The 22,008-nt window shown below is 38.0% G+C and overlaps 1 protein-coding gene across 5 annotated transcripts in view; it reads right to left on the bottom strand.

Annotated features, from left to right (window-relative positions):
- Positions 1 to 1,073: 1,073 nt before the first annotated feature.
- Positions 1,074 to 22,008, bottom strand: part of ELOVL4 (ELOVL fatty acid elongase 4) — a 32,693-nt gene continuing 11,758 nt past the window's right edge. For all 5 annotated transcript variants that reach the window (XM_074581315.1, XM_074581314.1, XM_074581313.1 and 2 more), the window contains exons 2-6: positions 15,811 to 15,998; positions 12,497 to 12,577; positions 5,668 to 5,839; positions 3,416 to 3,543; positions 1,074 to 2,917 (exon numbers count right to left, since the gene is read on the bottom strand). In XM_074581315.1, coding sequence (XP_074437416.1) covers positions 2,642 to 2,917; positions 3,416 to 3,543; positions 5,668 to 5,839; positions 12,497 to 12,577; positions 15,811 to 15,998 — 845 coding nt within the window. In that variant the 3' untranslated portion in view covers positions 1,074 to 2,641. The remainder of the gene's footprint in view (positions 2,918 to 3,415; positions 3,544 to 5,667; positions 5,840 to 12,496; positions 12,578 to 15,810; positions 15,999 to 22,008) is intronic.

Below are 22,008 nucleotides of genomic sequence, written 5' to 3'. Positions count from 1 at the left end.
ATGCATTCTCACAATGCGTTGTTCCCTTTTTTCTTAAAAGTTACCAAGTGCCCCAACGTTTCAGGGTAAGATTCTACTCAAGTTCTGCCAATAAGGTTCAGGCTATTATCAACTTTAAGCAGCTTCCATGCATGATGAGGGCAGACAAAATTTGACTTTCGGTTATTCAAATATTTGCCAACATGCAAGACATACTTCTTACTTTACAAAGTGTAGCAAAGACACAACCGAACCTGTACTGGAATACTTCTCGGTGTGTTCTTTCAGAGGCAGATCACATTAAGAGTATCAGTTTATTTGATCTGGCTTACTGAAAGAAAGGCAGAGCAAACAACCAATTTAACACAATACAAGGAATGACACAGATTTACAAGTTATCTGCCCACATCCCATGGCAAATAGAAAGAAGCTACCCCATAATCAGAGTGGGGTGAGCTACCTTGAATTTATAGTGGGGTAAGCGTGTTTACACCAGCCACTACCTTGGAGCAACAGATGTGTTATAAATCTGCTAGCTTGCTCCATAGTTATTTTCTCCTTTAGCCATTCCAAAGTTACCCAGTCAGCCAGCATTTTGGCTTGGTTAAGGGTAGTGGCATTTGTCCAAGAAGGAAGGGTAGACCACTATCTCTCTTCCCTGCACCACACTACATAAACACACAGAGTTATGCAAATGCCAACAGCATCAGTACAAAGGCTGGAAGAAGCACAGGACACAGCAGATAGGAAACTTAATGGCCACATGCATTACAGCTCAGCAGAAACACTCTTTCACAACCCTATATTCTGCCATAGAATCCACAGCGGTCGAGATTATGGATAAACCACCTTCCAGCTGAATCAACACCAGCATTAGGATTTTTTTCTGAATACAAGACTATATCCAACCCTTTTGTTCCTAGGACCTGATTTTGGGTTCAGACAGTTTTCAGTACAAGACAAGAGACAAACCTGAGACACAGAAGATGTGACCTGCTTGCATATTATAAACAGACAAATGGATAATCGAGATGCAAACATTATTAAACGTGTCACACTTTACACCTACAGCTCCATGTACTTTTTTTCCTTCAACAACGGCATCACCTGCCAGATGCAAGTTTGTCACTAATGATGAGTATGTTTTTGACCAGACCTGGGAGGAATGCATTTAGACAGCAACAACCCAGCTCTTGCAGTGATGAGCAAGGAACCTGGGAGTTCAGGATACGTTTTCTGATTCCACCTGTCCTATACCCTTTGCATGGTGAGCAGCTCAAAACATCTCTCTTAGTAATCACATTATTTGGAAGGAGAATAACTCTTTCCATATTTTCTTCACAAAAGGAGCAGTAAGAAGTCCAGTAACGTACCACATCAGATCAAAAGCCATCTAAAAGGCTCCTACTTATTTAAGCAGTTTTGACTAAAAAATGTTTAGCAAAATCACTTTGTCAATTAGGTTGAAAATAGGAGTGCAATTGGGAACAGACTTTAGAAGCCCATCTCTGACATTCACATTAAAACGGTGGCCTGACTACTAGCAATACTTTGTCTACAAGTGTCTAAACAGCTTTGATGCATATCAAGCAGTAACACATTTTCATTATTTTATGTTTGCTGTATTTAGTACTTTTTAACCGAATTCTCTCTCCCAATAAAGCGACTGTCTTGTAGTTAGCACAGCTATCCATAAACACAGCATTTCTAAACAGAATTACATATTGTTTTTTCTCTCCACCATAGTAATATCTTACCATTTTCAGTAGGAGTCAGCACCATAGGTTTAATGCAGGTCACAGACAACAAGCAGCAGGCCTACTTCCGCTGTTTGTTTCAAACAATGTATCGTTTCATATTTATACATTCTTGAAGTGTTTTCTTCACTTAGCCATACTAAAAGTACCACTCCAAAATTTAAGTTTACATTGAAAAAGGTTATTGAGAACTTGACCAAAAAGATACCTTTTACTCCCACAGGAAATCGTATTTTCTCCTGAATAAGTGTTAGTGGATATTTATATTAGAGGACTCAATATTTCAGAAACCAGTTATTTAATGCTCAATATTCTTTTCAGCAGATGAAGAGGTAGGTATATTTCCACACAAGAAAAAATAAAACAGTAACAGACACTCAGTTAAATCAAGTAACATCTGAAAAGTCAAACACTGTTCTGACCGCACATAATGTGTCTGAAGATACTCTCCAAGGAGGACAAGAAAAGTTGCGCATTCTGATTAGATAATACATCATAATTTGAAATTTAATAATTTTCTGGAAAGAAAACACAAGTATCCAAACGCTACTTCCTTCCCCTCCCTTGCCCAAAGAAATGTGGGTGCCAACAAAACTGCCTGTATCAATGGTAGTATTAACTTTTGGACTGCTAAACATGGAATCAACTGCAATTCTTCCTTACGTTCACCAACACCAGCAGTCTACAAGTTTACACAGAGACCATATGCATGATAATTACATAATTACAATAGAAATTCAACTTTAGTGTTGTTCTTAAAACAATCTTCATAAATAATGAAAATACCTGTGTTCTAGCTCTTCAGTAACCTAAGGTTAATTGGTACAGATAGTGGTTTTTTTCTTCCTTTTATAAACCAAACTGGAGGTTCCTCACTGCCAACAACGGTTAAGGCCTGGATCAAGTTACTCTCCTTTTGCTTTTCCCTTTTTCTGCTTTTTTCCATTTTCCACCACTGCATTATTTTCTGGTTTGCTTACTCCATTTGCAACAGCACCATTTGCTATTTTGCCATTCTTTATGGGTTCCTTGGGCAGCTTGTATGTCCGATAGTAGAAGTTACCAAACAAGAAAATGAAGGTGACAGCATAGAAAATGACACCCCAGTGCATCCATTTAGGGAAAGGACAATCAATATAAATAGACAAGGCTGTGTGGCCAATAGTCACATGGAACTGCACCTGAAAGACAGAAAATATAGAATCAAAAAGGTCTGGATGTATTCGGTAGGTCTGACTTCACCAATGTATACTGATGCATTAAGTTAGGAAAATTGCTAAATTGGGAGGTGGTAGGGAAGCTGTATTTGACTATCACATCATGCATGCACACATATGCTTGACCAGGCACACCAAGTTTATTGCAGTAACTGGCAGCAGTTTTCAAAAATAGGAAAATGAGAAGACATTAAGAAATCTGGATTTTTCTCTACTTTTTGAACAGGTTTTTGCAATTTAGTTGAAACAAACAATAAAGTAGTATCAGACTTTACTCGCTATGCTGCATATTTTTTAAGAAATGAAATAAATAATTCCATCTCCAGGTAGTATTCTAACTTGAGCTGTGAGTATCAGACAGCTGAGAACTTTTGGAAGGAGCAGCATCTGTACCAAAGCTCTGAAAATGCAAGTCCACTCAGAGGCAATGCCTTCTGAGATAAAGGGAGAAATTTTACTTACCAATTGCAATATGGTCAAGTATCGTTTCCACCACAGGTATTTCTGAAATTTAGGGCCACAGGCAGCTAATCCATAATACATGTACATAATGACATGAATAAACGCATTCATCTGAGCTCCAAAAAAAGCTGTCCAGGAACAGAAGGGAAGATTGTCATGTAATTTTGAAAAAAGAAAGAAGTCTTTTCTAGTATTTGTCATGTGATAGTAAAAACTATAAAGCACGGGGCATACCAGGCTTCCCTGTTTGAAATATTCGACAGTATAGACCTGACTGCCAACATGTGCTGACACAAATAGCTGCTTGTGTAAGTAGTATGTCACATCTTCCATGGAACTACTTATGCAAAAGCTTTTTGTAAGATTTTTGTTGAACAGGCATAAATCACACGGATTCCACATTAGTTGTTGCAGTATAAGTGCAATAGTTTTGCTAGAGGATTATTAGAAGTGGTATCTGACAATGTAAAGTATCAGGTTCTGAACTTTAATCTTTTAAACTATACTTAAACGCACAAGGTTCACTTCTCAGCAAGAAGTCAAGAAACTCATGTGGAAATCTGATTAAAGAGGCTAAAAAATCATACAAATCAAAACTTCACATGTGGTTATAAGACATTTAAGGGCATTTCTAAGTGAATTTGTCTAAATTGGTCATCTTTAGTTTCCTTACTTATGACTTAAAATGTCCGGCATTCTTAACTATGTAAGTGTGTAATAGTATAACTTTTTCCAGAACGATCCATGTTGGAAACAAAGACAACAGTTCTCACTTGCATTAAGATCTCTTTGCTCTGTCAAGATTAGCAGCCATTTAACAGAAACAAATTATATCTTGTTAAGGTATTCCTACACTGCCAGAGAGGCTAAAAATGGCTATAATGTATAAGATTAGGGCAACACAGACAATAGCAGCTGACATCAAACAGCTCAGATGTCCACGTGGTCTAGACCCAGTGAATTATAATGGGGTCTAGTTTATAATAGATCTGTCTATGTAGGCAATGTGCTATCATCTAGAAAACAGAAGAACACAGATCTATTCGCATTTATGCAGTAGTGCTACATAAATGCAGAAGAGCAACTGTTGCTTTTCCTTTTGCAGGGGCTAGAAACTAAGAGGTAGTGCAAGAACACCAAAACTTGAAATAAATTTGGAAATTTATTTCCAATTTTTGGAAATTATTATTGCAACTGTCGTATTGAAAACTGCTGATATTTAGCATGAAAAGTCTGAAAAGATAACAAGGGAGAGGGCATTTTGAGATATCCAGGGAATTTCTAAGTAAGACCCAGTCTCCAACAAACTTATTTTAAGGGTGCAGTGGCAAATAAAGATCATGAAATGTCTGACTGAGTACCTGCATCCTGCAGATTACTTGCAAGAAATTCAAGGACAGTCAAAGATACTAATTTTAAATATTTCTTCTTTTAAATATGATTACCTATTCAGTACAAGATATCTATAGTAAATGAAAGCATAACCCCCCCATGCAGTAAGTATTAGTGTGGTTTGGCAAAAAACCCCAAAATACTAATTTTGGTATGGTCTTTATTATATGTTATTTTCAGCGTCTGAAGCCTACAAAGCACGTTACAAACAAAACAGGGTATCTTCCCTGAAGCCTCATCTCTGTAGAGCTTATAATTTGAGACACACGAGGCAAAACAACAGAAACAAGGGTACAATGCAGGCAAGGGAGGATGTGGCAAGTACAATGCAATAAAATTCTTTGATGGGGGCTTTAGAAAGGAAGAACCTTCAAGGGAAGGTTTCAGAATTTCTTACATGCCTCTTTATAAAAAAGAAAGCAAACCCCAAACTCAGATACAATGCCAAAATAACGTCTCCATTAACTTCATTACATTTGCACACAGATTGTGGCCTGTAATTACATTTTGCAGTTCTCTGTATCTGCAAAAATTAAAGTTAGGCAAGACACGTTCATCTTTCCATTTCATACAGAACAAGGATCATTTTGAAGACAGAACTTCAGGCTTGCAATTGATGCCCATGAGGAAAAAAAAAAAAGTTTTGCAATTCATTAGATTATTGCCCTGTTATCTTTTCCTCCCCCACGTTTCCCACAGAGGAAGACTTTACACATTAAAGCTACTACACTGCTTCAGTGCTATTTACAGTCTTGTATATTATAATGTTAAGTCCACAAAACCTTTTTTTCCATTGCTCCCAAGCAACAACAATTCTCCCTTGTGTCCAATAAAAACGGTATGGGAAGAAGTGAACTCACCTTGTCCACCTGCAACCCACTTAATACCAATCCACCACAAGGTGAACATGGTGAAATGGTGATAGACATGAAGGAAACTAATTTGGTTAAATTTCTTCCTCAGGATGAAGAATACTGTATCCAAATATTCAATTCCTTTAGAGACATAATACCACCATAAAGCAGCAGCTATCTGCAATGAAAAAAAGACAACACAGAAGTCTTAGTGATTCTAAGCTGCATGGAATAAAGTCCTCTCCACTTATCTGCTGCAAGAGAAGGATACCTCTTCCTTCCCCAGATTCTGAGAAATGCTGAGGTGGAGTCATCAAACATCTAATGGTATGATAACAAAACCAATACTCCACCATTCATCTCTTGTGGAAATGGAAGTATTACTCTGAATCTACTGCTCACAAATCACAACTGTGAAAAAGAGCCAACATAATAAAAAGCTTTGCCATCTCTGAACAGTTTACCAGTTAAACACTGGGAGTTTGTGTCCTCATTCTCTATCCTGAGCTTACTGGGAGACGACTACCACAGGGCCTCCCGTACTAATGAGGCAACACTTTGATGTGGTTAGAACAACGAGGCAGAAACATTACGATAAAATGAAGTTGCAAAGACTGAAACCTTATATAAAATTCTTTCAGTACCACAGGCATATGGGTGGGAAGACTCCAAATCACTCTTACAAACTAGGTGTGGTACGGATTTCACATCCGTTAGAGCAATGTTACCCTCAGCTTCTTCTGGCCTGCTCAGTAACCCCCTCTGGAAAGCAGCATTCCTCCAGTGGCTCTGTGCCATTCAGGGAATAGAAGAAACAAGACCACAGGAGACACACAAGCTGCAGAGATACAACACAGCTAACCAACAGGGCAGTGTTATACACCCAAAATTCTTTTTCCAATCCACCCATGATAGTGAATCTTGCCCAAGATGCAACACAGACATGGTTTCCTGCTGAAACCAGGATATTGTTGTAACAGGTAAAGCCCAGAAGCTCTGCATAGCAATTTGCTAATACTATGATATGGGGGTATGGTGGTGGTGGGGACTCCCTTCCAGCTTCCAAAGCATAGCAACAAGTCTAGTTCCTGGCATCGTAAGTCATCTAGCTTGTTATGCAAGGGTGGGACCAGAACATATCCCAAATGGTGACTCACATAGAAAAAAAAAAAAAAAGTTGGAAATGGCACTACCAGCAAGGACAGCCTGCAAATGTCACAACACACCTATTTGTAAGAAGTTCACCTGGTCTTTCAGGACCCATCTGATGGCAAATCAGGCTTTCTTACTTTAACACAATGTGAAATAACCCCACCACCCCCTCAGTCCCCAGGGGAGGCAGAAGAGAAAAAGCTAAGACTGCAGTAGCTTCCCTTCCCAAATAGACACATACTGTTAGGCAAGAGAGAGAAAGGGCAATCAGGAGAGTGAGCAGTACAGAGCAATGCTACAGCTCTGCATGGTGTTTTCCTCCACCTCTCCAAATAAGCAGGAAAGGAACACATTTCACTTCAGAGTAAGTTTGTCACAGTCCTAATTGGACGGGTGAACATTTTAGGAGAGATTACAGCAGAAGTAAAAAAGCAGCACGGGAATGCCGCAGACCTGCATTGCAGACTCTGCAGTTTCCCAAAGGGACTGCACAACTCACTGTTGCCAAACTGCAGACTTTTATGTATCCGTTACTCTGAGAATACCCTTCTCACTCTCTGGACGTGATTTAGCCTACTTCAGGACTGAGGAAGAGGAGGCAGATTTTGTCAATTTTTTTATATTAAAAGATACTAATATCTGTCAAAGTTGGAGAGAGACTTAATGAGACCAAAGTCACTCCCACAGATCTTGGAGTTCCCAGACACATAGGCAAGCTGCAAGAACTACCTATATCTATACATATGTATATATGCATGTATTGCTCAATATCCAGTACAGTTCTGCCTCTGGGACAGGTAGTCAGGTGTTTAATAACACCCACATCAAGGCTTTGTCTCACACCCATGGATTAGCATAACAGTCCACCACCTTTTATAGTTCTTTGCTAAAGCTGCATCTCTTAAATAAATCAAGATAAGCATCTTTTCATCTCATGAGTTAACAATAAACACTTGGGACTGTATCGATAAAACGACAAGCCAGCACTACAATACTCAAGCTCTTTGGAGGTTCTTCCTTCCGAGAAACTTTTAAAGAATCAATAGCTCAGTTACAAGCAAACCACCACAAAATCTCTTATAAAGCTGATGTGCATTTTGTTAAGGAAACAGTAGAACAGTAAGCCAAACAGCCAATAAGCAAATAGCCAATTTACTGTATGACATAGAGCAAAATATAAGTAGAAGAAAAATCCAACAAAAACTTTATGTTTTATGCCCAAGACGCCACAAGTTCACTATATGCACCCGGACAAGTCATTTAACACACCTCATTCCTCTTCTTTTGAATTCCACCTGCCTTGCACAGGAAGCAATTACAGACTGTGGATCAAAATCAGCCAAACTTTTGATCAAAATGCTTCCAATCACTTAAGAACAAAAATGGCCTCCATTCCTCCATTTCTTTGCAGGATTATACCTGCCAATTTTTGTGTTCCTGTAGATTTTTTTTTCCTGACAGCTCTTTTGCTCTCCTCCTATCATCAAAATTTACTACCATTTTTCTCAAACCTGTTAGGTTTCATGTACTGATGACGTATTTCAGTGCTCCCAATGACTTAGGCAGATGTTTTGATCATTAGCTTATAGATGCAGAAAAAAAATTAAAGAGATGTTAAGTCATTTGCCTGAGGCCATGCATGCAATCAGTGACAGAGGGCAGAAATAAAGTAGAACAATACCCCAATATGTAAGCTATGTCAGAAGCAGATGGCTACTATTAAACTTCTGAAAAGCAGCAGAAGTTAGAACCGAACCTGTAGCCTTTCTTTGGACACAACACGAAAGAAAGATTTAGCTTTAGAGAAAATATGCATTGAAACGGCATATTTCTGAAATGAGTAATACTAGTCACGACCATACTTTTTCTGGAAATTTTCATATGCACCAATCTAAGTCTGTTAAAAGACCAGATGGCACACTACAAACTAGGATTAAGGGGGTCAACAAGAGGACCAATCCCATGACCTCTGCCTGCTGCAGGGTTTTAGAACGGAGGGCTGTTTTAACATTGGACACTGTTCCTTCACCCTCCTTCCTCATTTCAGGTTGGAGATAGTTACCGATTAAGGCATTTGAAGGGACGGGTGCTCCTTAGAAGGTAACAGTAACATGAAAAATTAGAGTGGCTTTTAAAGAGAACTCTTTTCCCTGCTACAGTTATAGAAGAATTTTGTTTACAGGACCATGAAGTCTATTTTGTTAAGTCAAGTTCCCTTCTCACAGAGGTTTAAAGTAAATTATTATTATATTTATTTCATAAGAGGAAACTAGTCAAGCTCTAGACAAAAATACAAACAATGCAGTTTACAATTACAATACAGAAGAAAACAATAGCTCAGCTTTATCAGCACACTTAAAACTAGGCACTAATTCACACAGCCCCAGATTCCTAATTCTCAGCTCTTCAGAAATGTTAATAAAATAGATGAACCTTGACCTGGGAAATAAGGACACACAAACATAAGCAGAGGGGGAAAGTGACTACCCACAGACACTAACATGCCTTAAGTTAGACAGTGTTAGGAAATTGTTCACTCCAAATATTGGACCTTCCAAAGGAGTACTACAAAGCATGGATTTAACACCTCAGCCCTTTGCATTTATTATTCTGTCTCCTAAGCTATAACCAAAATGTTCTTCCAAGATGCAGCTGCAGCTCCTTCAGAATCCCTTCTTGGGGATTTCTTCCCGCTTTTCTTTCTTGTCTACTATGAACATCTTATTTTTTTTTTTTACATAACCAATTACAAAACACACTCCCTAACTTCCTGCCAGCAGTCAGTAAGGTGGTTACCCACCTCAGCCAGAAAATAAGTCCTTTAGAAAGGAGTTTATTTCTGCAAATATTTCTGCAACTGTGGAATCTAATTTCCATCCCCTGCAACTGTGGAATCTAATTTCCATCCCTGCTTGCTCCAGTTGTCCATTGCCTCTTGAAGAGCAACAGCCAGGGGAGCCTGGATGAGATGAACAGGTGTAGGTACATTCAAAAAGTAAGTCGGAGGACCAATTTCTTCATACTATGTATAAACTATCTACAGACTTAACTGTCAGTGAAAGGCAGGAATCTTGATGAAGTTGAAAATGTTGAGACAAATTCATGGAAGAATATCCCCTTCAAAACTGGTAAAACAAAGAGACTATGTCTGACTTATGAGGTCTGCAAGCTACAGATAGCTGGTGTTGCTACACTATACAGACAAAGTGCCACCACATGCCCTTACACTGTTCCCTTGAAATCACTATTGGCTTACTGTCTTGACACACGATGTGGCTTGGAGAGGAATGACATTTGCTGGCACCCAGGATAGCCAAACGCTTTTTTTGGAACCATTTAGCAGCTCTCTGTACTCCCTTGAAGAAAAAAAGGATGGTTTCTTGACCCCTCATTTTGAGCAAGAGCTTTGGTCAAAAGGGGCCACTACACGCCAACATCATAGTGGCACATTCCCAAAAAGATAGTAACAGAGGTCATACCAGGGCTTCTATGTTGCCATTTAGACCACCATATGAAATTAGTTTCACATTTCTCAATATTTGTTCCAGCTTTCTAAGCCCCGCAATGAAGTCATATATGAAGCTGTTGCTTTCCAGAGCATGTTCCATAATGCTTTCTGAGCTCACTACTGTTCCCATTTGAGTTAGTCCCAGTCTCCTTTATCTGACTGATACAGGACTTATTTACTCATTCTCTTACAAATAAAGTTATTGCATTTGAAATTACTTCTACTGTTGCAGTGCAGCATTCCTCCTCAAAGAAAACCCAGTGCCAACAGATACTAGATGTTTTGCATGTAGATCTATTAAAAGTGTGTGACAGATGTGCTACAACGTTTATCAATTCTAAACTCAAAACTGGAAAAAGAAGCCCACATTTACTTACACTTTAAAATTGCTTTTGCAGGTTTATATTATGAAAAATTACAGTGAAAGGAATCTTGAGGAGGTTTGGGGTTTTTTTTGTCCTACAGTGTTAAAAACCAAACAAACCATATCTTCTAAATGCAGAGCATGATACGCTGTAAAGCAGGCCAGGAATGTATCCCAGACTCTTTAGTTAGACAAAATATACTCGTGGAAAGTGGAGTTTTCTACTTGCGACTTACCTACCTAAATTCAGAATTCATGCAAAAGAACTACCAGATATGATCAAGGGTCTTGACTGATAACATACTACACAGTTGCTGCAACAGCTTGAGAGAACTAAATTTTCCCTGCTTCCTCAACTCTCTCAGTTGCAAACTGAACATCTTACAACTTAAAACTTTAGAAGTAAGTTTATGCAAATACACAAGTTTGCAAAAAAATTTTAAAAGTCAGGAAATCCAAAGAGTAGATATTCCTAGAGCAATCTTTCTTTTCTGTACATATCGTATGTAATAAATAAATTGTGTAGGTCACTTTGCCTTTATTTCGTTGTATAATAATGCCTTGTTTGTCATAATGAACAAAACGGAATATAATTCTTTTGAGCAGGTCTGACCCCTCCACAGTTTCCCACAAATTAGTGCACCTAAAAGCAAGGCTATGAAACAGAATTTTTGCATACTACCTCTTGTACTTAGCTAATATAAAAACTCCTTAAATATATGCCATACCAGTCCCCAGTGTCACGAGGCTGAGTACAGGGGCATTCTATTTTGCTTATCTATTGAAAAAAAAAAGCCTGTTAAGGAGTCGTTATACCTGGGTAGATTTTGGTTTTAAACAAAATTATTAACAGAAGTATTCTAGTGACTGAGATAGTAAGTGCACAGTATTGGCAAAGGTGAAAGATAAGTGACTACCATAAAGCCAATAAAAATCTACAAGCAGAGTTGTTCTGGAATATCCGCCATTATACATAAGGCATAAGACTCAAACCTATCCTTCTCACTACCGTCCCTGTCACGTGCACAAGCTTCTGAGTAATACTACCCATGAACAGCCACTTTTTGACCAGACATTTTTTTAAATGTGTTATAAATACTATATGTATTTAGACTATAACACACTTTAATTACATTTTCAGGAACATGTTCTAATCTGTAGGTGAAACTTGCAAGAACAGCTGAGAGATTCTCAAGTGTCAGCTCTTCTGGAAGATAAGGTTTAGTACATGAGCTAATCAACAGTGTTACAGAAATTAACAAGCATCTGCACTTTGACTTTAATTTGAACGCTTTCCAAAAACCACACATTTGAAATCTAAGCTTCTACAATGAAATGTACTGATAATACATTTGCCGGGTAAAGGAGACAAAAAGCTGCCTCACCAGTATGAGTGAAGTGCAACCACAGCCTACGCTGACAAATCTTACTTGCTTTGATCTAGATAGAACACTGCACCTTTCCTGCGGTTACCCTGGTATCATAAATTTCAGCAAGGTCTAGGAACCAAAGTATGTATACAAAGTTTATCCTGGATCGTACAACCACAGATGAAGGCAAGGATGGTATCATTAAGACTACCCTTACTTGCAGCACTCAGATGAAAGTTAATGCAAATATGCTGATGCACTTTGATTAAACCTGCTACGTGCAATGTAGCCAAACCTGAAGCGATCTATGAGAATATAACGGGATACAGTGATGGCTGATAGCAGAACTTTGAAAACACTATTTTCAGACAAGACTTAAACCACCATGTAGTGCTATATATTACACACAATCATATACAAAACCAAAAAAGAAGTACTCACCCTAACTTCATAAACGTTATCTGAATAATCCACAGTCTGGCAGACGTAGCTGTACCCTCGAGCTCTTGATGACAAAAACAGCTGAAAATATTGAAGTTATACATGAGGGGAAAGATGCTACATAAAACATGTTCATAACAATTATCAGCAAATTTCTTGCTACATCAAACTTACCTGAGCAGAAATATTTAAAATATCTTTATCAGGCCTGAGAATACTATTGAAAAAAGCCAATACTTAGTTCTACAACCTGTTGTTACACAGTACTTATTTTTTTCTTGTAAATTAAAAAGAAAGTACTTATTTTTCCCTGCGTGTATCTGCCCAGATAATTAGAGCCCTGTACAAATGAGTAAGAATTCTAGTATGACCTTAAGCTATTCAAACATGAGTATTCCCTCTGATGGCTCTACCTTCAGAGTCAGAAATACCTACTATTCTTAAATATTCTGATACCTACTATTCTTAAAACAGTATACCAATTAATATTCAGGAAAAAAAACCCTGAACAGCCAACGCTGAGCTCCCATAAAACATATTGAGAGAAACTGGATGAAGAAAAGTTCCCCATTTTGTGCCAACAGAAACAGCCTAAAGCACATGAAGTGCTCCTGTAGGGCCACTCCAAATAAAGCACATTGCAGTAATCTGAACAGGAGAAGATAAACTTGACATTTGAGCAAGTTCCCATTGGGAAGAAGAACACTTTTCTACAGTTGTACAAGGGTCAAGCAATACTTCTAATCTTGACATTCATAAACGTTATGATCCAAGAGTGTTTAAAGCCAGGTAATCCCACCCTGTTAAGGATCAAAAAAGACAGCAGGTAAGCAGACATAACCTGAAAATTGTGACCTGTAAAAGTAAAGGGTGATATGGAAAGATCTCCAAAATAAACATGGCTAGGCACTGACTATTCTTACCGCTACCCTGACGTCCATCTCATTTAGACTGAACTTGAGTTTACTTTGGTATCACAACTTGTACACAGCACTAGGAGTGCAGACAGATGCAGAGACAAGTGTTATCCAGATAAAACCAACACACAAAACTTTTTGAAACTCTGGACTTATTTGCTGCATATGTCTGTTAAGGAGGGAAATGAAAGAAAGAACTGCCCACAGAAATGATCCTAAGTCATTGAACTACTTCTGCATCATCCAAGCCCATTTACAAACTCCTGTAACACCACTACCCTCCAGTGTGATCCCACACGGGCACAAGCACGTTTGATAGTATCAGAGAAGAGCAGGGAACAGTGTAGTCTGCACCGTAGAGAAACTAACCAATCTCTACTGCGACCTACTGGGTAATTTGACCAAGGTTTACTTGGCAAAGACAGCAGGTTGACTTCACCAGACTGCCTCAAAGTAGAATAAGAAATTCAAGATTTTGTACCAAAATAGGGGCTACGTGTCTGTGACTTCTGCATGTTCTAAGCAAAATTTCCTCCTAATTTGAAACTGAACTTGTGTTCAACGTATGTGAGTCTTGGACTAGACAACCTAGCAGTGCTTTACGGACTTACCATTTTAACGTTAAGTTATCACAGATGAACAATATGGCTTGCCATCAGACTGATTATTTAAATAACATTTAAAGGCACTTCACATTCAAATTTTGTTCTCAGCAATATTTGGAAACTTTACAGTCATTCACAAAATACAAACTCTATCATTTTACCCATAGCAATTACATTACTCATGCAAATTACAACAGTGGCACACTGGTATTGTAAACCTCACGTAGACTGAAGCGGGAGTTGCCTGGTTAAAGGGAACAATTGAAACTTGAACACCTTCCTCCTAACAGCCTCTAAGATCAAGAAAAGACACTTCCTGTAAATGTTGTATCCATAGCCTTAACATCCATTGAATAACAACCTACCACTTGAAACTGCAGGAAACTAGAACCTCTGTCTGTGTCTAAAATTATGCGCTTTCAGACTATCTGCAGGAAATGTGTATTTGCAGTCCCATTCAAAGTTATGTAAATTCAGTGATTTGGAAATGCCATGCAAGCGTATGTGTTATCCTATAAGCAACATAGGTTTGAAAATTAATTGACTGCAAGTCTGGTATAATTCAGCTTATGGATAAAACAAAACAATTTAAAAGAACAAGTGAAAAAGACAGACATGGCAAAAGCACTGCAGAATTCATTTCAGAGGAGTTTCAGTTTTAATTTGCTAAGATGACTGGATTTCATCCATTCCCACAACCATCCTTGGGCATCAGCATTAAATCCTGTTGTACATTTAGTATTTTATTACTTAGTTGATAGTGCAAGGAAACAATTTAGATAAAATGATAACTGAGGTGTGATGGCTAAAATTTTACTGAACCACGTATTAAAAAAAGGTTGAAATCAGGTAATGATTTTATTATAGAAGCTCTGAGGAAGGGTCAATATACACATCATCATCAGATATGCAATGTTTTCCTGGCAAATTACAGGCCATTGAGAAAAAGAGTTCTGCAATGCTGTAATTTTAAGTGGTGTTTGCTTACTTCTGGAAACAGATTTTGCAAATTCATGATCTGAGGTCTTCCAGGAAGAAGACTCAATCCACATGAGCAAAGTCACAGCAGCATAAACTACTCCTTAGCATAAGCTACATTATGGACAGCTATCCTTGAATAATGATTACCAAACTGTTAAGTAATCCCACTTAGCTACTGCTAAAGAGCTGATCCACTGCATTGTTACTAGTCACCTCCTCTGTACAAAAACTTAACAAGAGAGAGAAACGCAGCAACACTGAAACTTATTAAAATTAACACACTCAGAATGTTGCAAACCAAATATTAGAAGTCTGTATACTTTTTTTTTATTTAAAGATACAGCTCACTTCATTTGATTCTTATTCTAAAAGATATGTTATAGACAAGATACTTTTTCTCTCTACAGACAACGGACATCAGAATTTCTAAAAATGATAAACACATTGAAGGCACCAACATAACAAGACACATTCTGACACCCTTTAGGATTATTAAAAAGAAAAAAATAATCAGTTACAAGTGTTAAATCTCTATGGACTTTAGTTAATCTGTCCACTAACATAAATCTAAGAACGTGGAATAGCTAGTACGCAAATTCTCTCTACAGACTCATTTAGTGCATTTATTCTCAAACAGAACATACCTAGCTACAGAAACACTCACATCAAAGGCAAACTCAGCTTTAGAAGTTTGTGAAAAACATTCACCCTCAATAGTCATCAGGAATATGTAAGATCGTTGTCATTTTTGCAACCTCTAGACAGCCTCAGACTTAAATAGGAATTCCCTCCTGCGAGAGGGCATACACACCTCTTTGAAAATGAAGAAGTTGAGTAGAACCATTCCAAAGTTGTAAACAACCAACAGGAAGCGTAACTGGAAGGGCTCTCTTGTCTTCATCCATTTGGGGCCCAGCCAGACAGTGAGGAGATAAATAGTGCTTATAGTCAGTGTTGGAAATGGAGACTGCATCAAGGGCCAATCATCAACACGTTTGTCTGGGGGAGGTGAAGCAAACAGAAGGAGTCAACGAGGTCTGAACAAAATATATTTCATCATCATTTTAAGCATTGCATTTGTTAAGTATTATTCTCTCCTGGAATAGCTGCATCAGATAGCAGAAACACAATACAGCCATTCTTTCTAGGAAGGTTACAGAAAATAGTTTTAAAAAAACCCACTATATTACATTACCTCACACAGAGATCCGTTATGTCATGCAAGTTCTATTGTCCAATTCTACAATCCAAAACAATAAAGAAAACAGAATCACGTGAGCCCAAACCCAACCCACTAATCCTCCAAATGCAGTTTTGCTTATGATGAACAGTGACTGCAGTGGCAACATAACCAAATATTCAATACCACTGCAAATGAAAGATACACAAATTTGATAAACACTGATAAAATTAATAACTTTTATTAGTTTCAAGTTAGGCACTAAAAAGCTTCAAATTAATTTATACAGGTTGTATGATGCTAACCAATACCTTTGCTATTTGATGTAGGTCAGTCTCATGTTTCAGACAGAATACTAACAACGTTACTGAAAAACAACTAAATAAAAGAGTTTAAAGGGATGGTTCTAGTGAGAGTAACCTGTGCTGCCATATGGGAGACAAAGCTTTTATTTACAGTCTTCTTCAGCCACTCACAACATGCAGAGTTACACATACTCTAAGGCCCAGAATATGCTATATTGAGTCCCGGGTCTGTATCAAAAAAGCACTCTTAGTCTGATGAACCAGTGACATCTAGGATTAGAAGATGGCTCTGCCACAGAGGAGGGATGGGAGAGACTACAGTGACACCTCCTTCCTCCATGTTTCCTCCCCCTCCATAGGGAGGCTAATCTCTAGTTATAGCAAGAAATAAAAGGTAACTATTCCATAACTTTCAATACTTCAGATATTGCACAGCTCTACAACACTAACTGGATTATTTTCCAGATGCTTAAGCCAGTTGGAGTTCAGATACAATAAGGAAAGCACAGAACAGCACAGGGCTCCTTGGGAAGCTCAGACATCTAAAACACCTGCCTTCAGTCATTTGTGGGAGAACTCACAAATAGCAACGCAGTTGCCCACAGACTTACCTAGAGGACAAGTTTCAATAGAGAACTGGTTTTCTTCATGGTAACCCAGAGACAGGGAAAAAACTCTATACCATAGATTAATTCCTGATCCCAGAAATACTAACAGGTAAATTAGAAACCCTTCTTATCTACAAAACGAGGAACTCTGATGCAATGAGGAAAGCACAGAACAGCACTGCCATTACTCCTCCTCCACTAATTTCTCATTTCCTTGGCTGTCCTTAAGGTCGTAAATTAGAACCTTAATTTAGGAGCAGGTTTCGTGAGACCCTCTATTTCTAATAAACAACACGTATTGTGAGCTACAGAAAGACACAGTGTGCATGGCACTGACTCTTCTTGCTTCTGGTTGATTTATCAATACTTGATCTGCACATTGGAAGATGCTGGGAGGCTGAAAAAGAAGAAAGAGAAACCAGCCTAGCTGCTTCCACTATGGCTGTTAATACCAGAAGAGAGAAGTCATCCTAATGCACGGAAACCTCCAGCAAGGCTGGTGCTGCCAGAATGACAGGAGTCAGCCTTGTGACTGCAGCCACCAACAGAAGCCAAGTGCAAGACAGGGCAAGAAGTACAGAGAGGAGTGGAAAAAATTCAGATAGACTGGCCATAGAAACACAGGCAGTGAAACAGAACTGAAGAAAGTGAGACAGGATAGTTAGTTACCTCTTACTTTTCAGCAAGTCCCTTGAACAGACACTTCTATTACAATATAATGTACTCTCTGTAAAACAGGAGAACAATTGCTTTATAGGACAGTATAGTATCTTGGGGTGTAAAGGAACAGCCCCATTTTCTAGACCTACCTATTGATGCTGAAATCACACCGCTGCATTGCAATTATTATACTGCTCTCTCCTTTACGCTTTAGTTCCTGCTCGCTTTTAGCAATTGCTCTACCAATCTGAATTTAAAAATAAACAATAATATCATTTAAAAGATTAGAGAAATGGAGAACCTCATCAGCCACCTGGTATGGCATAATGGGCAGACTCATCTACACCAAGCAAGAAGAAGTGTCACTCCTTACTTAAGAGACAGTGCTGGGAATAGCCTATGTGTGACACACTTTTATCAAATCCGCATCTCACTTCAGACATTGAAGTGTCCGAAGAGTTAAAAGCAGGTGACGCAAGAGACCCAGTTGCTTTCCCAGCCTTCTCGCACTAAGCAATATAAAGAGGCAAGGACATACTAGAGACTCTGTCTTCTATTTTCTAACCCAGAGTTTCATGGTATCCTGAACGCTAACATTACCATACAAAAAATGTGAAAAAGGAAGAAGATTTGAATTTTATCCAGGAGCTGAACGTTACCACCCACTACTGAAAACAGTAGTGAAATAATGAAAAGCCATGACCTATTCCAGATTTCTTTTTGTGGCAGGAGACAAAGATTTCTAGAGGGAAGAACGAGGATTCACTGGAGGGTGAAAGGAAAGACAAAAGGGACAACTTTCATAAAAGCCCAGCTCCAAGTGGACTCTCTCCTTGTGCTTCATCAGCACTGTAAACAGTTCTTTCACCTACTCTCCACAAATACTACAAATTGAAGAACTTAACTGGAGAAAACCAAAAGATATATTTAATTAACTCTGACAACAACATAAGAGCCCCTGGGCAGCTGCCGTTATACTTCCATACCTGTATCATGGTTTCAGCCTGTTATTTTCCCTCTGCACAGCGTTTTTGGACACTGAGCCACCACATCTCAAGACGAGTCTTAAAGTATTTGCAAGAAAAGCATAGCTTACTGATATACACCACATAACACACTGCCCAGGGAATCCAGCTCATTGGAATTTTGGGGGCTTGACCTCTCCTGGGACAATTAATTATGCTTTGAACACAAAATGCCTGTGTGCGAGGGAATCCAGTAGGGGATTCAGTTATGCAGTACATCCTGGCCAAACCAGAAGTATATCAATAGTCAAAAAGTTTATTCTAATTCCTACTGTGCTAACTTAGAACAACACCTTGCACATATTTTAAGGGCATTTAGGAGACTGTGCATATGATTATTTTTTACTAATACCGTGGCATCAGAAAAGATGCTACTATTCATCTTAGAACTTACTACATTTAGAAACTTGTTCATCACAAGATCTCGCCTGGATAATGCAAAGTAACTTGTTCAGTTTTAAATCAGCTCCACGCGCCATTCTTGTTGCACAGAAGGTATTACAAAATCAATTTAATTTCAGTTTACCAGGCAAGCCTGCTTGTCTGTGTTTTACGCAGAAAACACAGTTACATGCAGACCCTTGTTCCAAACTGCTTTTCAGATACCCTCTTTCAAACCAAGACAAATTCACTCTCTTAAGTCATCTGCCTAAGTGACAAACCTCCCAAGGTACTCCAACACCCTGCTCCCTCCCACCCCATTTTAGCAAAACAGTGCAATTTTGTGTCCTACTTACTAGCTGGTGCTGATGACCACAAATGATTTCTGCAAATTATAGAGAACTGTGATAGCTTAATACGTATGACTGTATTAAATCCTGCAGTACTTCACACGCAATAGGTACTTCATTACCTGAAAGATGAAATAAGCTTGAAACAAAAAGGCTAGCTCCCTGAATTAAAAAATCCCTCCAACTGCTTTGAAGCAAAATGACCATTGCCTTTACCTGATTAGAATTGACAGAGACTGACTGAATCTTTCAGGGGATTAATGCATTTGTCTTTCAAATCCTAAGACCCAGATTCTAATTCGATCACAAATGAAATGTCTGTTGTAAAGGCCCAGCATGTAGTACAGTGCTTTTTTTGTAAGGTGGGAGAAGTTTCAGAACAAACACTTAAAGTTGCACTCAATTGTAAAGGTGAATCCAGAGTAGAATAAGGCATCTGCTAATGTGTTCCCAATAGGAAATTACTGTTATGTAAGGAAAGAATAGGAAATACTTATATACATAAGGTTTTCCTGTCATTTTGCATATATACATTTTAAAATGTCACATTGCAAAGACGACACAAGAAATAGAAAAACATATATATATTATATATATATTAAAAAAATAACTGAAATTTACCTGAGGCACTTTTACCCTGACAAGATTTAGTTCTTTATGTGGGGCAATTAACACTAAATACACACATAAAACTCTCTGATTTCTTCCTCCAAAGCAAGAACAAGAGCAGGACCAGTGAGAAGTACTGAATATCCTACTCGATAATGTCCAAAGAGGACATAATTATCTTATATTGAAATATGGAAGGCAAACGAAGATGAATTTCAATAAGTAAGACTGCACTGATTGTGACCTAGAGCTAAAAATCACAAGAAACTTCTGTGAAACATACTGTTAAGCGTTTTAATACACAAATACTTCTGTTAAATGTGGTTCAGCATTTCCTTTCCAATAGAGAGGCTTTTAGATGGTTAAACTTCCTGCACATTACTGAGCCTATCATCATTTTTTTTTCTTTCCTCAAGAAATACAAGCTTTAAAAGAAGCAAACAAATGCATAGCACAGTTGCTCCTACATTCATCAAGAGAAATGCTGAAACAGTACAACGGTGACTATCTCTGTTTTTAATATTAGTTTTACAGAAAATACTACATAACTAAAACACATCACTTTTGAAATTCCTTGCATTCATATTAGAATCAAAATCAATACTTAGCAAGTCTTTATGTTTACTTTAACAACATATGTATTCCTTAGCTATAAGGTCACTACTCACTAATTTATCTGGAGAGCCTTTCGAAGTTATTAATAGCTATTGATACTATTCTCAGCGCAAAGACACTTACAGTGCCAATCCAGCACATCCATCTGTCCAATTACATTTCTAAAGACACTGCAGAAATGATGGTGACTGTTTAAAGGCGGTTCTTAACAGTGAGAGCTCTCTGCAGACCACAGTTTATTTTAACAAGAAGTCCGCTCAAAGCCCAATCTCAGTTCAAGAAAGGTTTCCTTAAACGAGTAAAATTTTAATTCCACAATATAAGGAAGGCAAACCAGTGTTATCTAATTGTAGTATTGTTGTATGAACTACACTGTTTTAATCCTCTAAGAATTTCACACATCTTGTTATCTCCACTAGCACTCTAATTGAAGGATATTTCTTATATGCTATGTGTTTTCATTTTGTAAACATGTGAGAAACTAACTTCATACACCTTAAAATGTTTACAAAGCTTTCACAGTAAACTCCTTTGCAGTATTTTAGTTCTCCCCCTCTCCTCCTTTTCTTTTTGGTTACAGATTTATATTCTATACAACATACTAATCTTTCTGCATTTGTATTAGGAATACTGGCTCAGTCCTGTAAATATTTACAAGTGAATATAAGGTCCACTGTGGCTGTACAACCACTGCAGACTGTCTCAGTTGAAAGTAAACTTGAATAAGCATCTACATGATTGCATCTATATGATTAGACCCTAGCCTTTTAAACTAAATGGAGTAATGCATCACAATCACTTGAAAGTACCTTTACTGTTACCAGTTTGTAGAGATTCCATGAAAAAAAGCTCAGCCTTTGACTAACTAAAACCTCAGAACGTACAAATGGAACAGCTGAGGCTATAAACTCAGCCTTTAAAGCAGTACACAACTAACTAAGGCTGCACAACTTGAGACTGAAGACTGTTAGAGAAGTACCTCAGCAGAGTCAAAATTGAGAAGCCATGTATCTTTGGACTGAATACCTACAGAAGTTAGAATTTTCTATTCACTTATTTATTACAATTTTAATAGAGCAGTTTATAGGGCCCAAAATGAATGATTCTTTTAAAGGCTTACAGTGCTTCAATTAACTTGTCTGCTTTGATATTGATTATTAATCGCACTACTGCACTCTAATCCTCAATTATCTCAGTTTATCAAGTTTTTTTATGAGAAATCCTATGATAGAGGATTGAAGCTAGTGCATGAACTAAAATAACAAGTGCCTGTTGC

This window comes from Larus michahellis, chromosome 3, assembly GCF_964199755.1.
Source record: "Larus michahellis chromosome 3, bLarMic1.1, whole genome shotgun sequence".
Taxonomy (NCBI): Eukaryota; Metazoa; Chordata; class Aves; order Charadriiformes; family Laridae; genus Larus; species Larus michahellis.
The sequence above is the reverse complement of the archived record's forward strand: the minus strand, read 5'-3'. Positions and strand labels throughout refer to the sequence as shown.